The following is a 22,411-nucleotide window of genomic DNA, read 5'->3' on the forward strand; positions in this document are numbered from 1 at the left end:
TCTCCAAATCACCATTGTCTGAGTATGAGGCCTCAGCAATTTATGAACAATAACTGCAGGGACATCTCTTCTCTAATACAAGAGCTAATAGAAAAGGAGTACTTGTGGCACCTAAGAGACGAACAAATTTATTAGAGCATAAGCTTTCGTGAGCTACAGCTCACTTCAAAGCTTATGCTCTAATAAATGTTAGTCTCTAAGGTGCCACAAGTACTCCTTTTCTTTTTGCGAATACAGACTAACACGGCTGCTACTCTGAAACAAGAGCTAATGTTATTGCATGACTTGGCCAAAAGAGGGCACCTGGGGAACAAGAGATGAAAGGCTCTCCCGAAGACTTGAGTATATGTCAGCTTCACCACTAGCCCAACAAGCCAGAGTCCTAAATCAGAACATACTAAGCAAACACACCTGCTAATCAACCAAATTGGACAGCTTGTAAATGCAGATATGCATATGTGTATACATATGTACAGTTTACAATATATACATTCAGACTTTGTTTATGTTTAACTCAAGATCCGTGTAATTTTAGGATAAGGTCACAACCTAGTTATTTCCTCTTATTTGGAATATATTTACAGAATATTAGATTTAGACTAATCGCTATTTTTTGTCTCTGTAAAGATTTCATGCTCTCATCATTTCATGTATAGGTACAGTTTACCAAATTTAAAACACACTGTTTACAATTCATCGTCCAATACTGCAACAATTTATGAATTGCAAATGTGCTTTCCCCAAAGTTAAGTAACTGAAAGGAAGATGTAAGAAACACAGAAGGAATAAATATACATCCCACAATGAGTGAATCAAGGACATTTAAACTCATTGATCTTCTCTTTAATCAAAGGCTTCAGTGCTTTAAATCAGTGTTTCTCAAGCTTTTTGATACCAGGGACCAGCTTGCTGCCTTCCTAAACTGTATCAAACAGATCTCAGGGACTGGTGCCATTTCACAGACTGGTAGTTGAGAAACACTGATTTAAATGATACAACCTGCAAACTATGCTAATTCATTATCAAGAAAAGTTAAAAAAAAATCCTAACCCTGTATTTATATATGTGTGTTTTGCAAAACACGTTTAAGCAGAATGAAAACGACTTAATTTCCTTCCAGAGTATCACAGAGGATACAGTAGGTGACTTCCTTTTTCTTAAAGGAGATGCAGCAGTTACTTTATACAGTGCCCATTTGTAAATTTCAAAGGCCACATCAGCATTTTCATCACCTTTTGGACATTCTGAACTTTGGTTTAAACATTAGCCATAAGACTGTTCTACAGCGAAACTAACAGTGAAAGAGAGAGTGAAAGGAACTTTCATTCAGAATGCTAGAAATCCCAGATATCCTGGATAAATAATTTTCAGCTTATGTCTTGTTTGCTTTGACTATTTACTATTTGTTATTCAAGTTGTATGGTAGTACCGAAGATGCATCCTGTTGTTTCTGCTTTTAGACTGGATGATAAATTTTTTCGGCAGAATACTGAGTAACACAAACTATGAATTTTATCCTTGTGAAAATTCATGAAACTTTCAAGATTCACAAATACCTGACAATTGCTGAGACATACATGAATAATAAACAACACTCTAAATCATAGCAAAAAAGGCAATACTTCTGTGGTGTGGCATCAGTTTACTATTTGACCAGCTCTAATCTTAAGGTTAGCATTTCTTGTTAACCACTTCTAATAAGAAGTGACCCTCCTATCCCAGAAAAAGAGCAAAATGGTCTCCTGTCCACACAATACACAGAAGAGGAAGTTAGTGCAGTTCAACGACCCTGTTTACATAGAAATTAGTGCTTATCTATAACATCAATATTTACATATAAATAAATACTTAAAAAGTATTTTCCACACACATTGCCCATTTCCATAAACACCTGAAAAGTAATCCTAATTCTAGTTCTAGTAGTGACTAACCAAAACAAAATGTAAAGTATAACTTTAGTGACCACACACTACTTTGTATATTCATACATGATCCTTTATATTGACTGATTAAACCTGCATTTTTATATGTATGTACTCTAATATTCGTACCATATTGATTATATGTGGAATTATTGCAAGTTACAAGGAAATCCTTGTGGAAAAAACGGAAAAAAACATGCTTTATATCTGCATAGTTTGCCCAAGAGTGTTTGAGCTCATAGTTTTAACTGATACAGGGACAACGATAACCTATTGTATTAAGACTACATTTTTACAAAACTGAGACTATAAGATGCAAGATCTCCCTTTATATCTTAAAAAAAATTTCTGGAAAAAGTTTAGGAAAAAGTCTGCTTCTGTTAAAATACCACCTTTTTCCAGTGCTGTACTGCATGATTAATATCATGCATCATAAATAAAAGAAGGCATTAGAGAATTTTAAACACAATTAGCAGACAAAGATCTGTACATAATCTAGGTAAATCTACTAATAAAAACACTAAAAAATTAAATGCAGAATGACACACTTTGTTTGAAATCTATTAATCTATGTAAACTTCAGTGTTTCCTTAAAAAAATAAAAATATCCAGTATTGAAACAAAATTGCGTAACATTGTATTTCAATCATTTATGTTTTTGTTATTAACCTCAAATACACAAGAAATCCCTCTGGAAAACTAATTTGAAAGTAAATATGCCTTAGAACTAGTACTAATCCCACAACAGAATCAAGATCACTATTAAAATAAAGCCTGGGGCACATTATGATGTCTTCGATTGGTGGGTGGATTTTAATTGACTTGAAGACTGTCATAGTTCTATCAACATAAAACCGGTAACACACTTCCAGCATGGAGGACCCATCTGTGCCCACTATCCATCTGTTTAGACATGATTGGCAAAGTGGTAGGGAATTCGCAGTGGTTGCCGCTGCCTGAAAGGAATAAACCACAGGATCTTCCAGCGAGTGCCAAAAACTTCTGAGAAGGTCTGCTGCCATGGCTTTCGGGGCCTCGATCTACAGAAGACAGCATTATTAGTGAAAGACAGCACTCCCATGGTGCACTTCAGTCAGCTAGAACAATACAGATTGGCTGGGGATCCATTACTGGACTCTGATGAATTGTGTCCCAGCATCACAAATACAGCTTTTCTTTCATTATGACATGCGGCTGAGATTTAACTTTGGATAGGAGAAACTGAATCTGTGTCGTCAATCAACTACAGGCAACTTCTGAAGGGGAGGAAATTCTCAGGAGCAATTAAATACATGTCAGCAGCACAGTAGCAAGTGCCTTTTGATCTGTGCTTTAGAGACAACATATAGTTTTGCTTGCTTTAGGTAGGCAGGAAAGAAGAATAATCTGTAGCTATTTTATATAAAAATAAGTATAAAAATAGTGAACCACTGCTATAGAAAAAAACAAAAACACGGTAGCATGAAAAAACTACCACCAGTGCCTTCAGTTTTCTTTCATACACATACAGTTTTTAAGCTCTATTAGCTCTTTACGTTGTACTTACATTTCTTCACAACAGTTTGACATTTTTTCTATACTAGTTGTATCCTGTTGTGGGAAAGAAAACATTATTAGAAAATATTTCCTCACTTACCTAACTTGCAAAAATGTTATCATTAAAATATGTAATAAAGAAGGAACTGACCCTTAATGTAGATTCTTTTGGAGAAAATCTAGTAGGATTACATAGAGCTATACCCCATACAAATATCAAACCACTGTAAAATTTCATGCAGAGCAGTTGTATTCAGCCTGATAAATTATCATGCAGAAAAACTATTTTCTGTATAGATTTTTAAAATGGGACACACTATAGAATGCTAACAACCAGATTAGAACCTTACTATAGCTAAATTAATCAAAACGTTATTTATCCAGAGGACATTTTAAAATAATACGCACAAACAACAAAACTTTTCTGAAAAGCACACTTTTGTCATGCTTTATAGTCACCTGTATAACGAATGTTGTCACAGAAAAGATTATCACAGGGACAAAATAAATTTCCACCACTATATAAAATGTCACCATCAGCAGAAGTACTTCAAAAAGCAGATTAAGTAGTTTTAAAATATTTACTTTCACAAATATTGCAATGTGAATAGTGCCACCAAGAGTATATTAACACAGTTTCAGTGATCTCTAAGGTTGCAGAGTAGCAGCCGTGTTACTCTGTATTCGCAAAAAGAAAACGAGTACTTGTGGCACCTTAGAGACTAACAAATTTATTAGAGCATGCATCCGATGAAGTGAGCTGTAGCTCACGAAAGTTTATGCTCTAATAAATTTGTTAGTCTCTAAGGTGCCACAAGTACTCCTTTTCTTTTAGTGATCTCTAAGTAACTGCTGCAGATAAAGGTGATTTTGCTAAAATTAAAGAGAATAAAATGAAAGAACATCTTAACTGTTTCTAAAATGAAGATAAACCCCTTCTATAACTTATAATAAAATTCATAAATTAACTTCCAAAACCAATATGGTTTCAGAGTAGCAGCCGTGTTAGTCTGTATTCGCAAAAAGAAAAGGAGTACTTGTGGCACCTTAGAGACTAACAAATTTATTAGAGCATAAGCTTTCGTGAGCTACAGCTCACTTCATCGGATGCATAAAGCTTATGCTCTAATAAATTTGTTAGTCTCTAAGGTGCCACAAGTACTCCTTTTCTTTTTGCGAAAACCAATATGGTTTGCTTCACTTGACAAAGTGCTTTAGTTGATAAGCAATTTGTTTTAGCTCACAGCATTTCCAAATAATCTTTAAATGCTTCCAATGGTTGTACTTCTGTGTTCATATTCTCAAGGTGTGTGTCATTAATGAAAACCATTATTTTACAAGTCAGTGGTACTTCAGTTTTAAACTCAAGCAACATTATAGCACTTTTGAAGGGATAAACATGGTTCATTATGTCCCAGAATAATTTAGACCTTTTGATCCAAAATGTAATAACTCCAAAAAAATAATTTTCAAGGCAGTTTGATATGTCTCTCTGTTAATGATTAATTTAGGCAGGTACATAATGTGTCTGTCAGATTATATACTACTTTTTGGATGAAACAAAGGGCCTGTCCCTTCTACCTGAGTAGCCAGTGAAGATCCCATTTTCTTGAATATTGGTTTTGTCCATCTCTGTCTTTAGCCAAAATTCCATCTTCTATTATTTTGAACTCTACAGATGCTTGAATATTAGTTTGGCAAGCAGTTTGAGAGCTTTCAAATGAGAGGCACCAAATACACATTGCTACCACATGATGCTTCAATAAGTTCACATCAATGTTTCCATTTTAAATTAAAGCTCCCTCTATAGTTGCAAAGATGTTTCAGTTCTGGAAATCAACCTCTTGATAGTACCAAAAATAAAGCCACTTTTAAAACTAGTGACTAATTAGACAATTTCAGAATGGATGGTGCTGCTGTGTGATAGGCTGGTAGCTCAAACCTCTCCCTCCCTTTCTCCTCACATAATCAATTCCTATTTATTAAAGCTTTGAGGCATCATACTAGCACTTTTGTTTCCAAAAATAACATTCCAAATGTCAGGTTTCAGAGTAGCAGCCGTATTAATATAGTGTTAGTGTAATCTAGTTTTGTAGCATGTTCTTTTACATTGTCGACCCATTAACATTTTTTGTACTCATCTGAAAATCATAACATTTATCACTTTGGACACTGACTTCTGAAAGCAAAATTCTGATTGAGTGATTGTGCTTTTTGACTGAGTCTACAGTTTGTAGGGCCTTTTCACTGACATTACAGCATCAATACCTATGAAGTGATCATCTAAACTTTCTCTCTCATAACCCACTACAGCCTTTACATAAGTGAAAGGGTTAAATAGGAAGAGGGCAAAAGTTTATAGACCTCCTTCCACTCATTTAAAAATACTAAAAATTTTAACTGGAAAGGCAGTGAAAGCAGGTGGCCATCTCTTTCCCCAGAATGAAAAATTCTGAAGTCCACGTGCTAATGTTTTCAATTTACATCAACTGAATTGGAAGCACAGAATACCTTGTTTGTGGGATACCTTTTCAAAATTTAAAGCAGCTCAACCACTTCTGAAGAGCTGTGAGCTAGGCTGAAGGGAATGGGAGGAAAGGAGAGTTCTCCTTTGAAGTTCAGCTGCTTGAGAAGCACTGGCAGCTGAACTTAAGAAACCAAGTTCCCTCTGCTGCTTCCCTCCCCCAGCATGGCTTCCAAGCAGCTGGGCCAATTTGAAAATTACTTTCACATGAAAGTGAAACTTCACAGCAACCTAAGAAACTTAGCAGCCAGGCTTGGGGAGGAAGGACACAATGGACATTTTTTCAGTTTGCTTCTTAGGCAGCTGAAACATAAATATCCTTCTTCCTCCTCATAGCTGAGACAGGTCCAATTTGAACCAATGATTCGAGGGTGAAAGGATGCAAATCCTGTTAATATCCTGGAACATCAGGAAGAAATACCATATTTCAGGAAGGAATACTATTTTCCAAAGTACAAATTCAGTCCTGCTGGGAGGAAAGGCAAAGCTGCCACAGTAAAAAACCTTTAAAGGCAGATCTGAACACTGGAATGAACCAAAACATGTCTTTTTGCCCATAATTTTCTGTAATCTCTTTGATATTAATTCTGATGTGTGATGGAATAAACTGATTCTTGTTCACATCCCAGTTTTCTATTCTGCTTCACGCTTCAATCAAGTCAAAAATGTTTTGCACACAATCTTTTGCTGTGGAAATGAGTGGGTTAGCACAAATTTCACTACTATGACTTCAGTACAGAATCGGCCAAGGAAGAAGGAAGACCTTATTTAGACACAGATATGAATGATCTCACATTTACATAGCATCTTGCATCTAGCTAGAAATCAAAGCACTTTACAAAGCTTACTGATGGTAGAAATGCTTCAAAGTAATCATTTTACCCATCTCTTGGGTAAGTTAAACTGTTAAACAATAGACTGCAACAATGCACACTAGTTTAGAGCAGAAAGAAGAGAATAATATTTCAAAGGAAAATGCAGGATGGAAACATAGGAAGGTAGAATGTAATTTCCCCAAGTTACAATATGACCAGGTGTCTAGAGTGCCTTACTCCACCAAAAAGGGTCGGGGGAACTGTAATTACCACATATGGGCAGGACTTACTATGTCTAAGTCTCATCTTAAATAATGCACCTTCAGCAGCATAAAGGCATTTAATATCACATCCATTAATTCTGTATAGCTCAGAGGAAAGAGTGCCATCCACTGAATCACCAATATCACTTCCTGCTATATCAAAGCTTTCCCTAGAAGTCTCCTATCCTATTGCTGATTCTGGCAGACTGTGCTTAGCTCTTTGTATCAGAGATCACAGCTTGTGGTGCTTCAATAAGCAAAATATATAGTTGGAAAAGTAATGAACCAGTGAAAGATGATGAGTGTGACTGATTTAAACCTGACTGATTTTTGTTTTGTTTTCTTTTTTGAGGAGAAGAATAGAAGCAGGACAGAAGGCATCTGTTTTAAAGTTTTCACCAGGATAAACTTTGATGTTAGAAAAAGAATTCTAAAATCTTATTGAACTAGTGATTTTATTTCTTTATTAACCATGAATATAGTTATCAGGCTCCATGATATCAAATGAAGAAAGGAACCACAGGTTTGACAAAAACACTTAGTAAGAGGATTCTTTGACACATTCATCAGACACTTACCATTACTTCCTTGATTCAGAGCAGAAGCACTATTTCTGCTGCTCTTTTTATCTGCTTTCCCCACCTCCACCCCTCAAACAACAAATTAGCTTTTCAAACAAAACAATGAAAATGAATTCAATTATATTTTCAAACTTAGGCCCCTAACGGTTTGTCTACACAGCAATTAAAAACCTGCGGCTGCTCCATGCCAGCTGACTTGGGCTCACAGGGCTCAGGCTGCGGAGCTATTTAATTGCAGTGTAGACATTTGGGCTTTGGCTGGAGTGCTCTAGGATCCTGCGAGGTTGGAGATTCCTACAGCTCGAGCTCCAGCTTGAGCTGGAATATCTTCACCACAATTAAACCACCCTGCAGCCTGCACCTCGCAAGCCCAAGTCAGCAGGCACAGGCCAGCCATGGGTGTGTAACTGTACTGTATACACACCCCAAGTCTTTATTTAGGAACCTAAATAAGTGAATTAATTTTCAAGGGCTGACCACCCAATAGCGCCCACCAATGTCAACTTTATTTCAGGTGTCAAATGAACAGAATAACCAACATTCTAATGTATGACCTCACCAGAAGACTATAGGTCAGAATACTGTCACTGTTTATTATGCTTCTATGCAAAGCATTAATTTGTTCAATGTTAGTATTCTGTTCAACCTAAGAGACTTTGGTTATCTGTATGGATGACCAGCTTCGAGTACTGGAAATACTAATAATATTCTTAAGAGCTACTTTTAGTACTGATTTCCAGCTAATTCTGATGTTTAAAGCCTTTGAGAGTTTTTAATTTACAAATAACTTTAAAAGTAGCACAAGTATGGCATAATTAATACAGTCCTCTTAACGTCTGCCTTCAAGAAAAATGAGAAAGTTACTCACCTTGTACAGTAACTGAGGTTCTTTGAAACGGCTGTCCCGTGGGTGCTCCACTTTAAGTGCTTTGGCGCCCTCCACTTATAATTTGTAGGAGCAGTGTCCCAGTTGGCCACTTACACGCGGCAGCCATCTTGCATTGCTCAGAGCAGTTACCTCGCGTTTGCAGCCAACCGTCCCCCAGTTTCTTCTCTACCCCAGAGGATCAGCTTTAAATTCCAAAATAGAGGGGAGGATAAGGGTAGTGGAGCACCCACAGGGACAACCATCTCAAAGAACCTCAGTTACTGCACAAGGTGAGTAACCTCTTCTTCTTTGAGGAGCGTCCCTGAGGGTGCTCCACTTTAGGTGACTATTGAGCAGGGCACCTCAGTGGAGGGGAGGGGCTTCGGAGTTGGTTCAGTGATGGTATATAGCATTGTGAGTCCAAACTGAGCGTCTGCAGCTGATTGCTATTATAACATGTAGTGTTTAGTAAAGGTATGGACAGATGCCCAGGTAGCTGCTTTGCAAATGTCCGTGATGTGTACATTATTGAGAAAGGCCACTAATGTTGATAACGCTCTGGTGGAGCGTCTAGCTGTTTTCGTAACACAAATGGATACAGCCCGATATCCATTTAGATAGTCTCTGTTTCAAAATGGTTTGACCCTTGGAACATTCTGTGATAGAGAGAAATAGTCAAGATTACTTTCTGAACGTTTTTGCCCTTTCTAGGTAGAAAGCTAGTGCTATGTGAATGTCTAGCGTGTGAAATGAGGCCTTCCTGCGGTAGACATGCAGTTCTGGGAAAAATATGAGTAAGTATATGGGTTGATTTAGATGAAAAGGAGAAGCTACCTGGGGTATGAATTTGGCATGTGGCTGTAAGATCACTTTATCTTTGAAAAATGTGGCATAAGGTGAACGTGCCATTAGGGCATCTAAGTCTCCAACCCTTCTTGCCAAAGTGATAGCAATGAGGAAGGCCACCTTCCTGAATAAGTAACAGAGAACAGGTTGCTAGGGGTTCAAACTGTTTCCCCATGAGACTGCAGAGAACAAGATTAAGATTCCACATAGGAGTTGGGTCTTTTAGTGTTCTCTATGCCTTTTAGAAAGTGTTTAGTGGTTGGGTGAGCAAAGATAGTGACTCTGTTCACCTTGTAGTGGAATGAGGTGATGGTGTACTCTGATGGAGCTGTTGGATAACCACAATTTTTTAAGGCCCGGTATATAGTCTATGATCCTGGGTAATGGTCCAATTGTGAAGAAATATGTTTATCATGGAACCAAATGCAGAATTGCGTCCACTTCTGTGTGTTTTTTGTGTGCTTCGTCTGCGACTGTTCAACAGTATGTCTTTCACCTCCTCAGAATAGTCTTTGTCGACACCCATTAGCCATGGAGTAACCAGTCCTTGAATTGGAAAAGGGCTAGGTTGTGGTGATGGATGCGTCCTGAGTCCTGCATCAGAAAGTGAGGTATCATTGAAAGGATTTGAAGTGGTTTCACTGCCATCTGTCTCAAGTCTGGGAACCAAGTTTGTCTGGGCCACATGGGTGCAATGAAAATGACCCTGGATTTGTCCTGCCTGATCTTGTGATGACCTGACTCAGAAGTGGAGTCAGAGGGAATGCATACATTAGTGGCGCTTCCTATTTTATGAGGAAAGCATTGCCCAAGGAGTGGCATCCCAGTACAGCTCCGGAGCAGTATTGTGGGCACTTTGCATTCTCAGCTGTTGCAAATCGATCTATAATGGAAAACCCCCATAAGTTGAATATGACTGTGAGAGTTGCATGATCCACCTTCCACTCATGAATTTGTGAGAAGTCTCTGCTCAGCTGGTCCACTGTCGTGTTCTGACATCCTGGCAAGTAAGATGCTGAAATGTCTACGTTGTTGGTGATGCATCAGTTCCAGAGGTGTATTGCCTCTGTGCACAGAGGGTATGATTGTGCTCTCCATTGGTGGTTTATATAGAACATGAATGCTGTATTGTCTGTAAGGATCTTGATGGTCATGTTTTGGATTAAAGGAAGGAGGTGCTCGCATGCATTTCTGACAGCCCTTAATTCCAGTATGTTTATGTGCAGGTTGGATTCCGATGGAGACCAGCGACCCTGGATTGTGTTTTCGCATAAATGAGCTCCCCATCCCACAAGGGAGGTGTCCATGGTGATCACTGAAGTAGCAGCTTTCTGTTGAAAGGGGACACCTGAGCAGACGTTTTGTGATTGCGTCCACCACTGAACGAGTCCTTTACCATGCATATTGAGACATCTGTTGAGAGAATGTTTGTGTGCTATGTAGACAGTGCAAAGCCAGGCCTGTAAGCATCTCATGTGTAGCCTGGCATACTTTATGATGAACGTCAATGCAGCCATGTGCGCCAGAAGTTGTAAGCATGTTCTGGTGGATGTTTGTGGACTGTGCGTGATCATTGTAATCAATTGATTAGGGTGAGAAAGCGCTGTTGGGGTAAACTTGCTGTTGCAGTGAGGCAATTGAGATAGGTGACTATAAAATTCCAGTTGTTGGACAGGAACCTTGTGGACTTCTGCGCATTTATCTGTAGCCTGAAATATGTAAAGAAGGTTATCATGGTTTGTGTGACATTTAGTGCTGCCCATTGTGTTGGTGCCCTTAAAAGACAGTCATCTAGGTATAGAAAAATCATCATCCCCTGTCTGCGGAGGTGAGCTGCAACAATGGCAAGAACCTTGGAAAAGACCTTTGGGGCAGTTGGCAGGCTGAAGGGGAGTATTCTGTGTTGGAAATGTTGGTGCCCCAGGGTGAATTGCAGGAATCGTCTGTGCACTGGATGAATGGTAATATGAAAGTAAGTGTCTTGGAGGTCGAAGACCGAGAGCCAGTCTCCTTTCTCTAATGCCAGAATTATTGTGGACAGAGTCACCATTTTGAAATGTTGCTTTCTCACAAATTTGTTGAGTTTTCGTAAATCCAGGATGGATCTCCATATGCTGGTCTTTTTCTGAGTGAGAAAATAATAGGAATAAATCCCTCCCCTTGTGTTGAGCTGGTACTGGTTCCATGGCACCTAATTGTAGGAGGTGGTTTATTTCCTGTTGTAAAAGGGGCTCATGAGAGGGGTCCCTAAAGAGGGACGGAGAAGGGGGGTGGGTAAGTGAAATAGAAAGGAAGGGGTTGAGTAACACTTCTGGATAATTTCCAGAACCCATTTGTCTGTAGTGATGGTGTTCCAGACTGGGTAGTATGGTGACAGATGGTCTCCAAATGGGCTAGAGATCAGGTTTAGTTCCAGGATCAAAGAATGTGGAGGTCTCATGCCCTCGACCAAAGCTTAAAAGTGATTGTCTGGAAGTAGATGGTTGAGATGTGGAAGGCTGGTCTTGGCATCTTGCCTGTCTTTGTTTACAGCATTGGTCATACTGTCTTTGAGGCTGGGTGTATGTGGCAGTTCGAAATTGCTGGTTGTAAAATCAGCTCTGTTTCTTTTTGTTCGCAGGAACATAGATACCCAGGGTTTTTAAGGTGGCCCTGGAATCCTCCAGGGTATCTAAAGACACATCTCTGTTTTCCTCGGAAAGTTTCTGACCCTCGAAGGGTGAAGTCCTTGCTGTGGCCTGGACCTGACTAGGGAACCCAGAGAGGTGGAGGCAGGATACCCAATGTATGACCATGGATGTAGCGGTGAAGCATGTTGTCATGTCTGCAGAGTTGAGAGAGGCCTGCAGGGCCATCCTGGCGATGCGAGACCCTTCGGAGATGTTAGCCTTATACTGTTCTTTTTTGTCACCTGATAAAATTTGACATTTTAGTGAACAGGTTGTGCATGTATTTGGCTAGTAAGGCTGAATAATTAGTTATGTGAAATTGGAGTGTAGCTGAGGAATACACTTTCCATCCAAAAAGGTTTAGCCTTTGCCAGTCCTTATCATAAGGGGCGGTTCTAAACTGGTGTTGTTTTCCCCTTTGATTAACTGCCTGTATCACCAGTGAGTTCGGTGCAGGGTGAGTGAACAAAAACCCCGCCCCTCTTGCTAGCACATAATAATTCTTGTCAGATCTCTTACATGAAGATGGGGCTGTGGCAGGTGTCTGCCAGATTATTTTTGCAGGGTCCATTATGGCAGCATTAATAGGCAGTGCAATTTTTGCTGATGGAGATGCCTGGAGGATGTCTGTAAGCTTGTGGAGGGTCTCTGGTAGCTCAGCTAAGGAAATGTCCAGGGATTCAGTTATCCTTTTGAATAGATCCTGGAAGGATTTGAAATTGTCCCCTAACTGTGTGCAGGGGTGGTGGTGGTGTGGGGGGGGGTTGCATTATTGTTTGGCCTGGCAACAAAGATGAAATGCGGGTCAATGGCAGGTGTGTCCTCGAGTTCCTCTATCTCCTCCTCCTGCGTCTCTGAGGGAGCTGGGGCAGGTGGTAAAGCGGATTGTGTTGTTCCAGAACTTGGCAGATTGTGGGGGTCTGAGGCTCTGGGCCCTATCCGGATCCCAGTATGCAAATTCGGTTGAAAAGTCATAGGAGGTGGTACCCGTGGTTGAGCCTGCCTGCCTCGCATATCAGCAGATGTTTGATGCTGAGAGGGCTCTGGCTTAGGGGAGGAGTGGCGAGGGGTGTATATCCCTTGTTTTGAGAAAGAAGGAAGATAAGGCCGTATTCGTTTCCCTCTTCTTGTTGACTTTTGAAGCTGGAGACCCGCCTGGGAGACAGGGGTGGGAGAGGGGGAATTGAGGAGAGAGAGAACAGCTAAAAGAATTTTTTTTTTAGGGTTTTAAGTAAACTATAAAATAGAGGGAAATAACTAAATGAAAAGGCTAATAAGGCCAGGAAAAACAGAAAACTACTGAGCTATCCAAGGTTAAAAGAGGCACTGCTGTTGCTCCGACTCAAGCCAAAAGGTGCTAGAGAAGCAACTGGGGGATGGTTGGCTGTGCACACCAGGTAACTGCTCCAAGTGATGCGAGATGGCTGCCACCCATGTGAGGCCCGCAGGGGCACTGCTATTACAAATCTCTGATTACAAGTGCAGGGGGCTAAAACGCCTAAAGTGGAGCACCTACAGGGACAGTCCTTGAAGAATAAGCATCTGACCAACTCAGCAATCTGGTCCTCCACACTCCAAAACCCCCTATTATCATTAGAATTAGTGGGCATGTGCTTATTCAGAAACAGAAGAGTTATAAGGATCGCTAAATCAAGCAAAAGAATTCAATGTTAGATTAGTTTCTTTGAAATGCAAAGAAATCTCAAGGAAATAAGTAGAAAAGCTACAGTTAGCTTATAATTTTAAGAGCTGAAGCAAGGGATGCAGCACAGGTGTTGCATTCGGTCTCTGGTGGTGGGGTGCTGACTGTCTTCTTATTTTGGCAACAAGTCTGAAAGAGCAGCTTGCCTGCAATCTCCAAGGAAAAGAAGATGCTGCAATGACTAAGGCTGTTATGAGAGGGATGAAGAGATATCAATGAGAGCTGAGTGAATACTGCAGACCGATTTAAAGAAGCACTTGAAAAAATGACCCCAGCTGGGTGAATGCTTGTTAAGAGGAATACATCTTTCATAAAGATACTTTTTAAATTAATCTGACTACTTGAAGAAAGAAAAGGAGTACTTGTGGCACCTTAGAGACTAACAAATTTATCTGAGCATGTGAGCTGTAGCTCACGAAAGCTTATGCTCAAATAAATTTGTTAGTCTCTAAGGTGCCACAAGTACTCCTTTTTGCGAATACAGACTAACACAGCTGCTACTCTGAAACCTGTCATTATACTTGAAGAAAAGCAAAGCATTAAAAGAAAAAAGATAATGTGCACCGGACAACAAATTGTGCTAGAAGATGGAATCATCGTGAACTAACTTATGATGGAACAAACATATTGAAAGAATATTTTCCCTTTGCTTAGACCGTAGATTTGAGTTTTCCAATCGACAAACACCAATTTGTAAATCTCAGGACTAACTCTGAAGCATGGAGCAGAAATCTCTTGTTCAATTACTTTCTTGTGGCTAGCAGAAGTGATGTCTAATCAATAGAGCTCTACTTAATACCTGAATTATAATGAATGCAAGCATACTGTCATATCTGCACAGTACATCGTTTCCAAACTCTTCAGTGCATTGCAGTGTAGAAGGAGACAGCAATTAAGAAGAAAGAGGGGAAAAAACTTTAGTGGCCCTTCTGAACTTGCAGCCATAGCTGTTATCTCAGAATACAAGACAGCATACTGCTGTACCTTAGTACTTGAACAAAACATCAGTCTTATTTCTTTCATCTGTCTACCATCCTTTTACTGTGCATATGGAAATGACAGGTGAGCTCTTGTGAAGTATCAAATACCAACATTTCATAAGGAATGCTAAATGTTTTTAAATTAATGTTTCTATTTACTGTTTGCCCAGACAACAAGGCTGGCCATACTGTATATAGGTTATCAGTCTCATTATGATTTTACTTTTGGCCAACTTTATTAAAAATTATTTTTAATCTAGAATTTTGATGTGATTAAATGTACGTGATTAGGATTTGTTTGTTTGTTTGTTTGTTTGTAAACCTAGCCTGGAAATTATTTGAATAATCTGGGTTCAGTTTAGTTGTTCTATTTCCCCCTCTATCTTTCTTTGATTAAAAAGGATTTTAGATAGAGTAGGATGTTAACTATATGAAATAAATATAGACCACATTTGTAGAAAAAATAAACTAAAAGGTTAAGCAGGTAATAGAATAATAATTTAGAAATGGAAAAGACCTCTTAGATGATCTAGTCTACTAACCTCCATTCAAGGACTGTGTATGATTGCTTTCTACAGTTTAATTTCCAGAGCTTTATGCAGCTTTCTAAGGGTAGATTTACCTATATTTGGATGGGGGTAGAGAAGGCAGAAAAATGGGGGGAGCGGGTGGGGGAGAGAGAGGAATAAGAGTAAGGGAGAGACAGATGGACAGAATGTTGCCTGAATACATCCTCTAATAATTTTCTATTTTTCCAGTACACACACACAAAATACCATGATCACTTTCTATTTTATTCTATCCAAGTACAAGCGATTGCCTTAAAATACTGATTTCCAATTCTGGCCCTGATTGTTGCTTTGGTAAACTTAATTACAAGGATTTATAGTTCTTTGATTACATTTCTGATGTGTCTGAAAAATAGGTAAAGCCCTCATTATTTGACTAATCAAAACAGTATTTAATAGATTATCTGATTAAACATATGATTGCAAATATTTGTAATGATAAGATACTTAATTATTGAGACAAAAAGCATTTTAGATCAGAGTTATATCATTTGTGTATTGATAGCATAAAAATGTGTGGTGTACATTAAAAAGTAGTGGATAAAAATTGCAAAGTGGGGAAAGAATAGCAAAACTGCAATTAAGTATTTTGAATATATTTATTCCTTATTTACAGAATAGTTTTAATTATGTAAATGTAGTATTCTTTATATACTTCAGCATTGAGAATGATTATCTGAGTCACTGTTTATACAACAAAAATGCAGGGATTTTATCTGCTGATCTAAATTTCTTTTCTTTTCTTGTATATTTTTCAATTACCATGCATTGTTAAATAAAATATTAGTCTCCTAAATAAAAACTGAGATCCCCAAGGGGACAACAATATTACACAAAATTCATTTGGATAAATTCAACTTTTTCTTCATTTCTCTAAGTAATGGGAATTAAAACAAACAAACAAAAACACACAGGAAAAAAAAGGAACATAAAAACAAGTTATCTTCTTTTTAAAAGAAAAACAAATCTAATGAAATGGACAATGGCCCTCTTAATTTGTCAAGGCAAGTGTTCATCAAAAACGGTCAAATATCGATATATAAGAATTTACAAGTTATTTTCAGGAGTTTACTGTTTACAACTAACAACAAATAGCAGATGCTGAAAGCCATTTGCCACTTGGTGATGAAAAGGAGATGAACTGTAACAACACACAATACAGTAGTTAACCTAAATGATCACATTAAAATGCCAATAAAGGACAAGAGGTTAGATGGATGTCATGGCACCACAAAGAACAACAGACCAAGCTACTCAACACCAGGTGCTAAAATATTTTATCTTCCAGCCCTTCCCAGAGTAAATAAAGAGAAAACATCTCTACCCCATCCACACAGTATTGATGTCCAATGATACTGGCATATCACTGTACACTGTTTAAAGAATTAACTAACAGGAAAGCCTGGCAGCATTAATCAAATTACTAAAGTCACCGTCCATTACATTTATGATAATATAAGCATCAACATTTAGCAGAGACCACACAATATTTATCAGAACTATAGTAATTTATCCAGTATGTAGCTCAATGACTACAGAAATATTAAATAGCTAGCATGGAAAACAACATATCATCTGTGTAATACAGCTATATTATGTAATACAGAAAGACATGAAATTGCTGGGCTGTACTGAAAAACTGAACAAAAATCCTTTAATTCTATATTAATCATTTGCAAGAACATACGGAAAAATGAAAACACATCCTGTTTGGTATTTTAAATAAAAACAATCAAAGGTAATCCTTTAAAATTAGGGTTCAGATTAGTCTCCGCAAAGGATGCAGTTCAATTGAAACATCTGGTAGTGTTATGTTGCGAGACAGATCTTTTTTAACTTTGGAAATGAGATTAGTAGATCCGTTATGTGTAAGTGTCCAAGTAATTTCTAATTATTTTATCTGGGTCACAGATAATCCGCTTTTACTGGTCTCCCACCATGACATCAGAGGATCCTGCTGAAGCGATTATCCTGTTACCTTCCACCAACCATGGGAAGATGGGATTTTCCTTGTGTGTGTGTTTGTTTTTATATATATAAATAAAATATATAAAAATGAATGAAAGAGAAGTGGCCGATCACTTCAAGCAGATGGCTGCCAACAGAATAAAGATCACCACAAAGCCTGATAAGAAGAAACCCCACACATCCAAGAAGAAACAGCCTTAACAAAAGTTAGCAGACTGAACACCTTAAAGTTTGGAAGCAATTTAAAAACTATGAAAAAAAGAGAGAAAAAGAGATTTTTAATGATACATTAAAAATAATCAACTAAACCAGAATTTAAAATAGCATATCATATTATTGGGTATTTGTATTTATTTTCTTATTTTATTTTTAGAAAATACATAAAAAGTGAAAAAGTCACAAGTAAAGGTGGATGTGCAATGAGAAGAATTGGTGGTGCAAAAACTGAAGTTCAAAATAAGTGCAATTTTAAAAATGCACATAGAATGCAATGCAGCTTTTTTTAAGTATGTCTTAATTTTTTTTTACTTTGTACAGTACTGCATCTGCTTCCTCACTTAAGGTTCAATAATAATGAGTGATATAAGTAAATAAAAAGCTCTGGCATTCATACTACATTTTCTGTCTATTTACTTCTTGTCACCCCCCAAGGTGCCACAAAAACTCCTTGTTCTTTAAAACTAGGTCTTTTCTGGTATTCACTCACACATGGAAGTCTATTTGCTCTTACTTTCAGCTCCGCACTACAAGTGTCAGCTCTGAGCTATGGGTTACTTCCATGTTTCTTTTTGTGTGTATGGCTCATAGAATCATAGAATATCAGGGTTGGAAGGGACCCCAGAAGGTCATCTAGTCCAACCCCCTGCTCAAAGCAGGACCAAGTCCCAGTTAAATCATCCTAGCCAGGGCTTTGTCAAGCCTGACCTTGAAAACCTCTAAGGAAGGAGATTCTACCACCTCCCTAGGTAACGCATTCCAGTGTTTCACCACCCTCTTAGTGAAAAAGTATTTCCTAATATCCAATCTAAACCTCCCCCATTGCAACTTGAGACCATTACTCCTCGTTCTGTCATCTGCTACCATTGAGAACAGTCTAGAGCCATCCTCTTTGAAACCCCCTTTCAGGTAGTTGAAAGCAGCTATCAAATCCCCCCTCATTCTTCTCTTCTGCAGACTAAACAATCCCAGCTCCCTCAGCCTCTCCTCGTAAGTCATGTGCTCTAGACCCCTAATCATTTTTGTTGCCCTTCGCTGTACTCTTTCCAATTTATCCACATCCTTCTTGTAGTGTGGGGCCCAAAACTGGACACAGTACTCCAGATGAGGCCTCACCAGTGTCGAATAGAGGGGAACGATCACGTCCCTCGATCTGCTCGCTATGCCCCTACTTATACATCCCAAAATGCCATTGGCCTTCTTGGCAACAAGGGCACACTGCTGACTCATATCCAGCTTCTCGTCCACTGTCACCCCTAGGTCCTTTTCCGCAGAACTGCTGCCGAGCCATTCGGTCCCTAGTCTGTAGCGGTGCATTGGATTCTTCCATCCTAAGTGCAGGACCCTGCACTTATCCTTATTGAACCTCATTAGATTTCTTTTGGCCCAATCTTCCAATTTGTCTAGGTCCTTCTGTATCCTATCCCTCCCCTCCAGCGTATCTACCACTCCTCCCAGTTTAGTATCATCCGCAAATTTGCTGAGAGTGCAATCCACACCATCCTCCAGATCATTTATGAAGATATTGAACAAAACGGGCCCCAGGACCGACCCCTTGACACCGGCTGCCAACTAGACATGGAGCCATTGATCACTACCCGTTGAGCCCGACAATCTAGCCAGCTTTCTACCCACCTTATAGTGCATTCATCCAGCCCATACTTCCTTAACTTGCTGACAAGAATGCTGTGGGAGACCGTGTCAAAAGCTTTGCTAAAGTCAAGAAACAATACATCCACTGCTTTCCCTTCATCCACAGAACCAGTAATCTCATCATAAAAGGCGATTAGATTAGTCAGGCATGACCTTCCCTTGGTGAATCCATGCTGACTGTTCCTGATCACTTTCCTCTCCTCTAAGTGCTTCAGGATTGATTCTTTGAGGACCTGCTCCATGATTTTTCCAGGGACTGAGGTGAGGCTGACCGGCCTGTAGTTCCCAGGATCCTCCTTCTTCCCTTTTTTAAAGATGGGCACTACATTAGCCTTTTTCCAGTCATCCGGGACTTCCCCCGTTCGCCACGAGTTTTCAAAGATAATGGCCAAGGGCTCTGCAATCACAGCCGCCAATTCCCTCAGCACTCTCGGATGCAATTCGTCCGGCCCCATGGACTTGTGCACGTCCAGCTTTTCTAAATAGTCCCTAACCACCTCTATCTCTACAGAGGGCTGGCCATCTCTTCCCCATTTTGTGATGCCCAGCACAGCAGTCTGGGAGCTGACCTTGTTAGTGAAAACAGAGGCAAAAAAAGCATTGAGTACATTAGCTTTTTCCACATCCTCTGTCACTAGCTTGCCTCCCTCATTCAGTAAGGGGCCCACACTTTCCTTGGCTTTCTTCTTGTTGCCAACATACCTGAAGAAACCCTTCTTGTTACTCTTGACATCTCTTGCTAGCTGCAGCTCCAGGTGCGATTTGGCCCTCCTGATATCTTTCCTACATGCCCGAGCAATATTTTTATACTCTTCCCTGGTCATATGTCCAACCTTCCACTTCTTGTAAGCTTCTTTTTTATGTTTAAGATCCGCTAAGATTTCACCATTAAGCCAAGCTGGTCGCCTGCCATATTTACTATTCTTTCGACTCATCGGGATGGTTTGTCCCTGTAACCTCAACAGGGATTCCTTGAAATACAGCCAGCTCTCCTGGACTCCCTTCCCTTTCATGTTAGTCCCCCAGGGGATCCTGGCCATCTGTTCCCTGAGGGAGTCAAAGTCTGCTTTCCTGAAGTCCAGGGTCCGTATCCTGCTGCTTACCTTTCTTCCCTGCGTCAGGATCCTGAACTCAACCAACTCATGGTCACTGCCTCCCAGATTCCCATCCACTTTTGCTTCCCCCACTAATTCTACCCGGTTTGTGAGCAGCAGGTCAAGAAAAGCGCTCCCCCTAGTTGGCTCCCCTAGCACTTGCACCAGGAAATTGTCCCCTACGCTTTCCAAAAACTTCCTGGATTGTCTATGCACCGCTGTATTGCTCTCCCAGCAGATATCAGGAAAATTAAAGTCACCCATGAGAATCAGGGCATGCGATCTAGTAGCTTCCGTGAGTTGCCGGAAGAAAGCCTCATCCACCTCATCCCCCTGGTCCGGTGGTCTATAGCAGACTCCCACCATGACATCACTCTTGTTGCACACACTTCTAAACTTAATCCAGAGACACTCAGGTTTTTCCACAGTTTCGTACCGGAGCTCTGAGCAGTCATACTGCTCCCTTACATACAGTGCTACTCCCCCACCTTTTCTGCCCTGCCTGTCCTTCCTGAACAGTTTATAACCATCCATGACTGTACTCCAGTCATGTGAGTTATCCCACCAAGTCTCTGTTATTCCAATCACGTCATAATTCCTTGACATCACCAGGACCTCCAGTTCTCCCTGCTTGTTTCCAAGGCTTTGTGCATTTGTATATAAGCACTTGAGATAACCTGTTGATCGCCCCTCATTCCCAGTATGAGGCAGGAGCCCTCCCCTCACAGACATTCCTGCCTGTGCTTCCTCCCGGTATCCCGCTTTCCCACTTACCTCAGGGCTTTGGTCTCCTTCCCCCGGTGAACCTAGTTTAAAGCCCTCCTCACTAGGTTAGCCAGCCTGCTGGCAAAGATGTTCTTCCCTCTCTTCGTAAGATGGAGCCCGTCTCTGCCCAGCACTCCTCCTTCATGGAACACCATCCCATGGTCAAAGAATCCAAAGCCTTCTCTCCGACACCACCTGCGTAGCCATTCGTTGACCTCCACAATTCGACGGTCCCTACCCAGGCCTTTTCCTTCCACGGGGAGGATGGACGAGAACACCACTTGCGCCTCCAACTCCTTTATCCTTCTTCCCAGAGCCACGTAGTCCGCAGTGATCCGCTCAAGGTCATTCTTGGCTCATGATAGGAAAATGTTGAGACAGCTGGAGTTTAGCAACTCTTCATTTTACCATTGCACAGTTATCCATGGAAATGCACGCTACGGAAAATGCTCCCTTCGGGGTCTCCATTGCCCTCAGTGAGTACATCTACCCAGGGATTAAAAAAATAGCAGCTGGCCTGCGTCAGCTGACTCAGACTGAAAATTTGCTGTGTAGATGTTTGGGCTCGGGCTGGAGTCTAAGTTCTGAGACCTTCTATCTTTGCAGCCCAAGCCCGAACATCTACACAGAATTTTTTAGCCCAGCTGTGCAAGCCCTGAGTCAATGGACTATGGCCATGCCATGGGCTTTTATCCCCATGTAGATGTATCAACTGTTCCCTCCAGAATACTATGTCATTTTAGAGTCCAGCTCTCAAACTCCTCTCATGTTCTACCAGGGTGTAAAGTTAAGACACTAAAAGTATGCACAGCATGATCTTTTAAGAAATCTGCTCATACTGCAGAAAATTAAACTGAAGAGACATATTATTAAAGCAGTTTCCAGACTTGAAGTGTACAGGTATACCAGCTGTTTCTTTAAATATGGTCTAAAAGATTCTAGCAATATTAGCAGATGGACTCAGGGCTTGCAAAAATTGTACCACTTTAACTATATCACTATAGTTAAAAGCAGTACAATCACCTCGTGTGGGTGCAATTATAGTGGTATAAAAGTGCTTATACCAATGTAGCTTATTCCTGTAAGGGAAGGGAAATAAATCACACCAGAAAAAGAGGATCTTTATACTGATATTTACATCCATACTAGAAGTTGTATCGATTTAACTATTTTGGTCAAAAGTCAACCCCCTAACCAAAATAGTTCAATCAGTACAAAAACTGTTTGTAGACATAAGACCTGAGAAAGGAACAAAAATGAAAATGTACATTTTCAGACAGGGGGTGATTGGAAAGATAAGCTAAGTAGACATTCTTGTTGTTTGCTCTAAGAAACTTTTCAATATCAGAGTTTTGAGTGCTGAATGAAAAAGATTACCTTGGAAACCAGATAACTAAGAGAACAGCAACTATGAAAAAGAAATGAAGTGAGCTGTAGCTC

General features: G+C 39.9%; 1 protein-coding gene across 5 annotated transcripts in view; it reads right to left on the bottom strand.

Moving 5' to 3' along the window:
• Window positions 1-616: 616 nt before the first annotated feature.
• Window positions 617-22,411, bottom strand: part of ZDHHC21 (zinc finger DHHC-type palmitoyltransferase 21) — a 66,058-nt gene continuing 44,263 nt past the window's right edge. For all 5 annotated transcript variants that reach the window (XM_038402819.2, XM_043514858.1, XM_038402818.2 and 2 more), the window contains 2 exons: window positions 3,469-3,512; window positions 617-2,962 (listed from right to left, as the gene is read on the bottom strand). In XM_038402819.2, the coding sequence (XP_038258747.1) occupies window positions 2,830-2,962; window positions 3,469-3,512 (177 nt within the window). In that variant the 3' untranslated portion in view covers window positions 617-2,829. The remainder of the gene's footprint in view (window positions 2,963-3,468; window positions 3,513-22,411) is intronic.

This window comes from Dermochelys coriacea, chromosome 5 (assembly GCF_009764565.3).
Source record: "Dermochelys coriacea isolate rDerCor1 chromosome 5, rDerCor1.pri.v4, whole genome shotgun sequence".
NCBI classification, from domain to species: Eukaryota; Metazoa; Chordata; order Testudines; family Dermochelyidae; genus Dermochelys; species Dermochelys coriacea.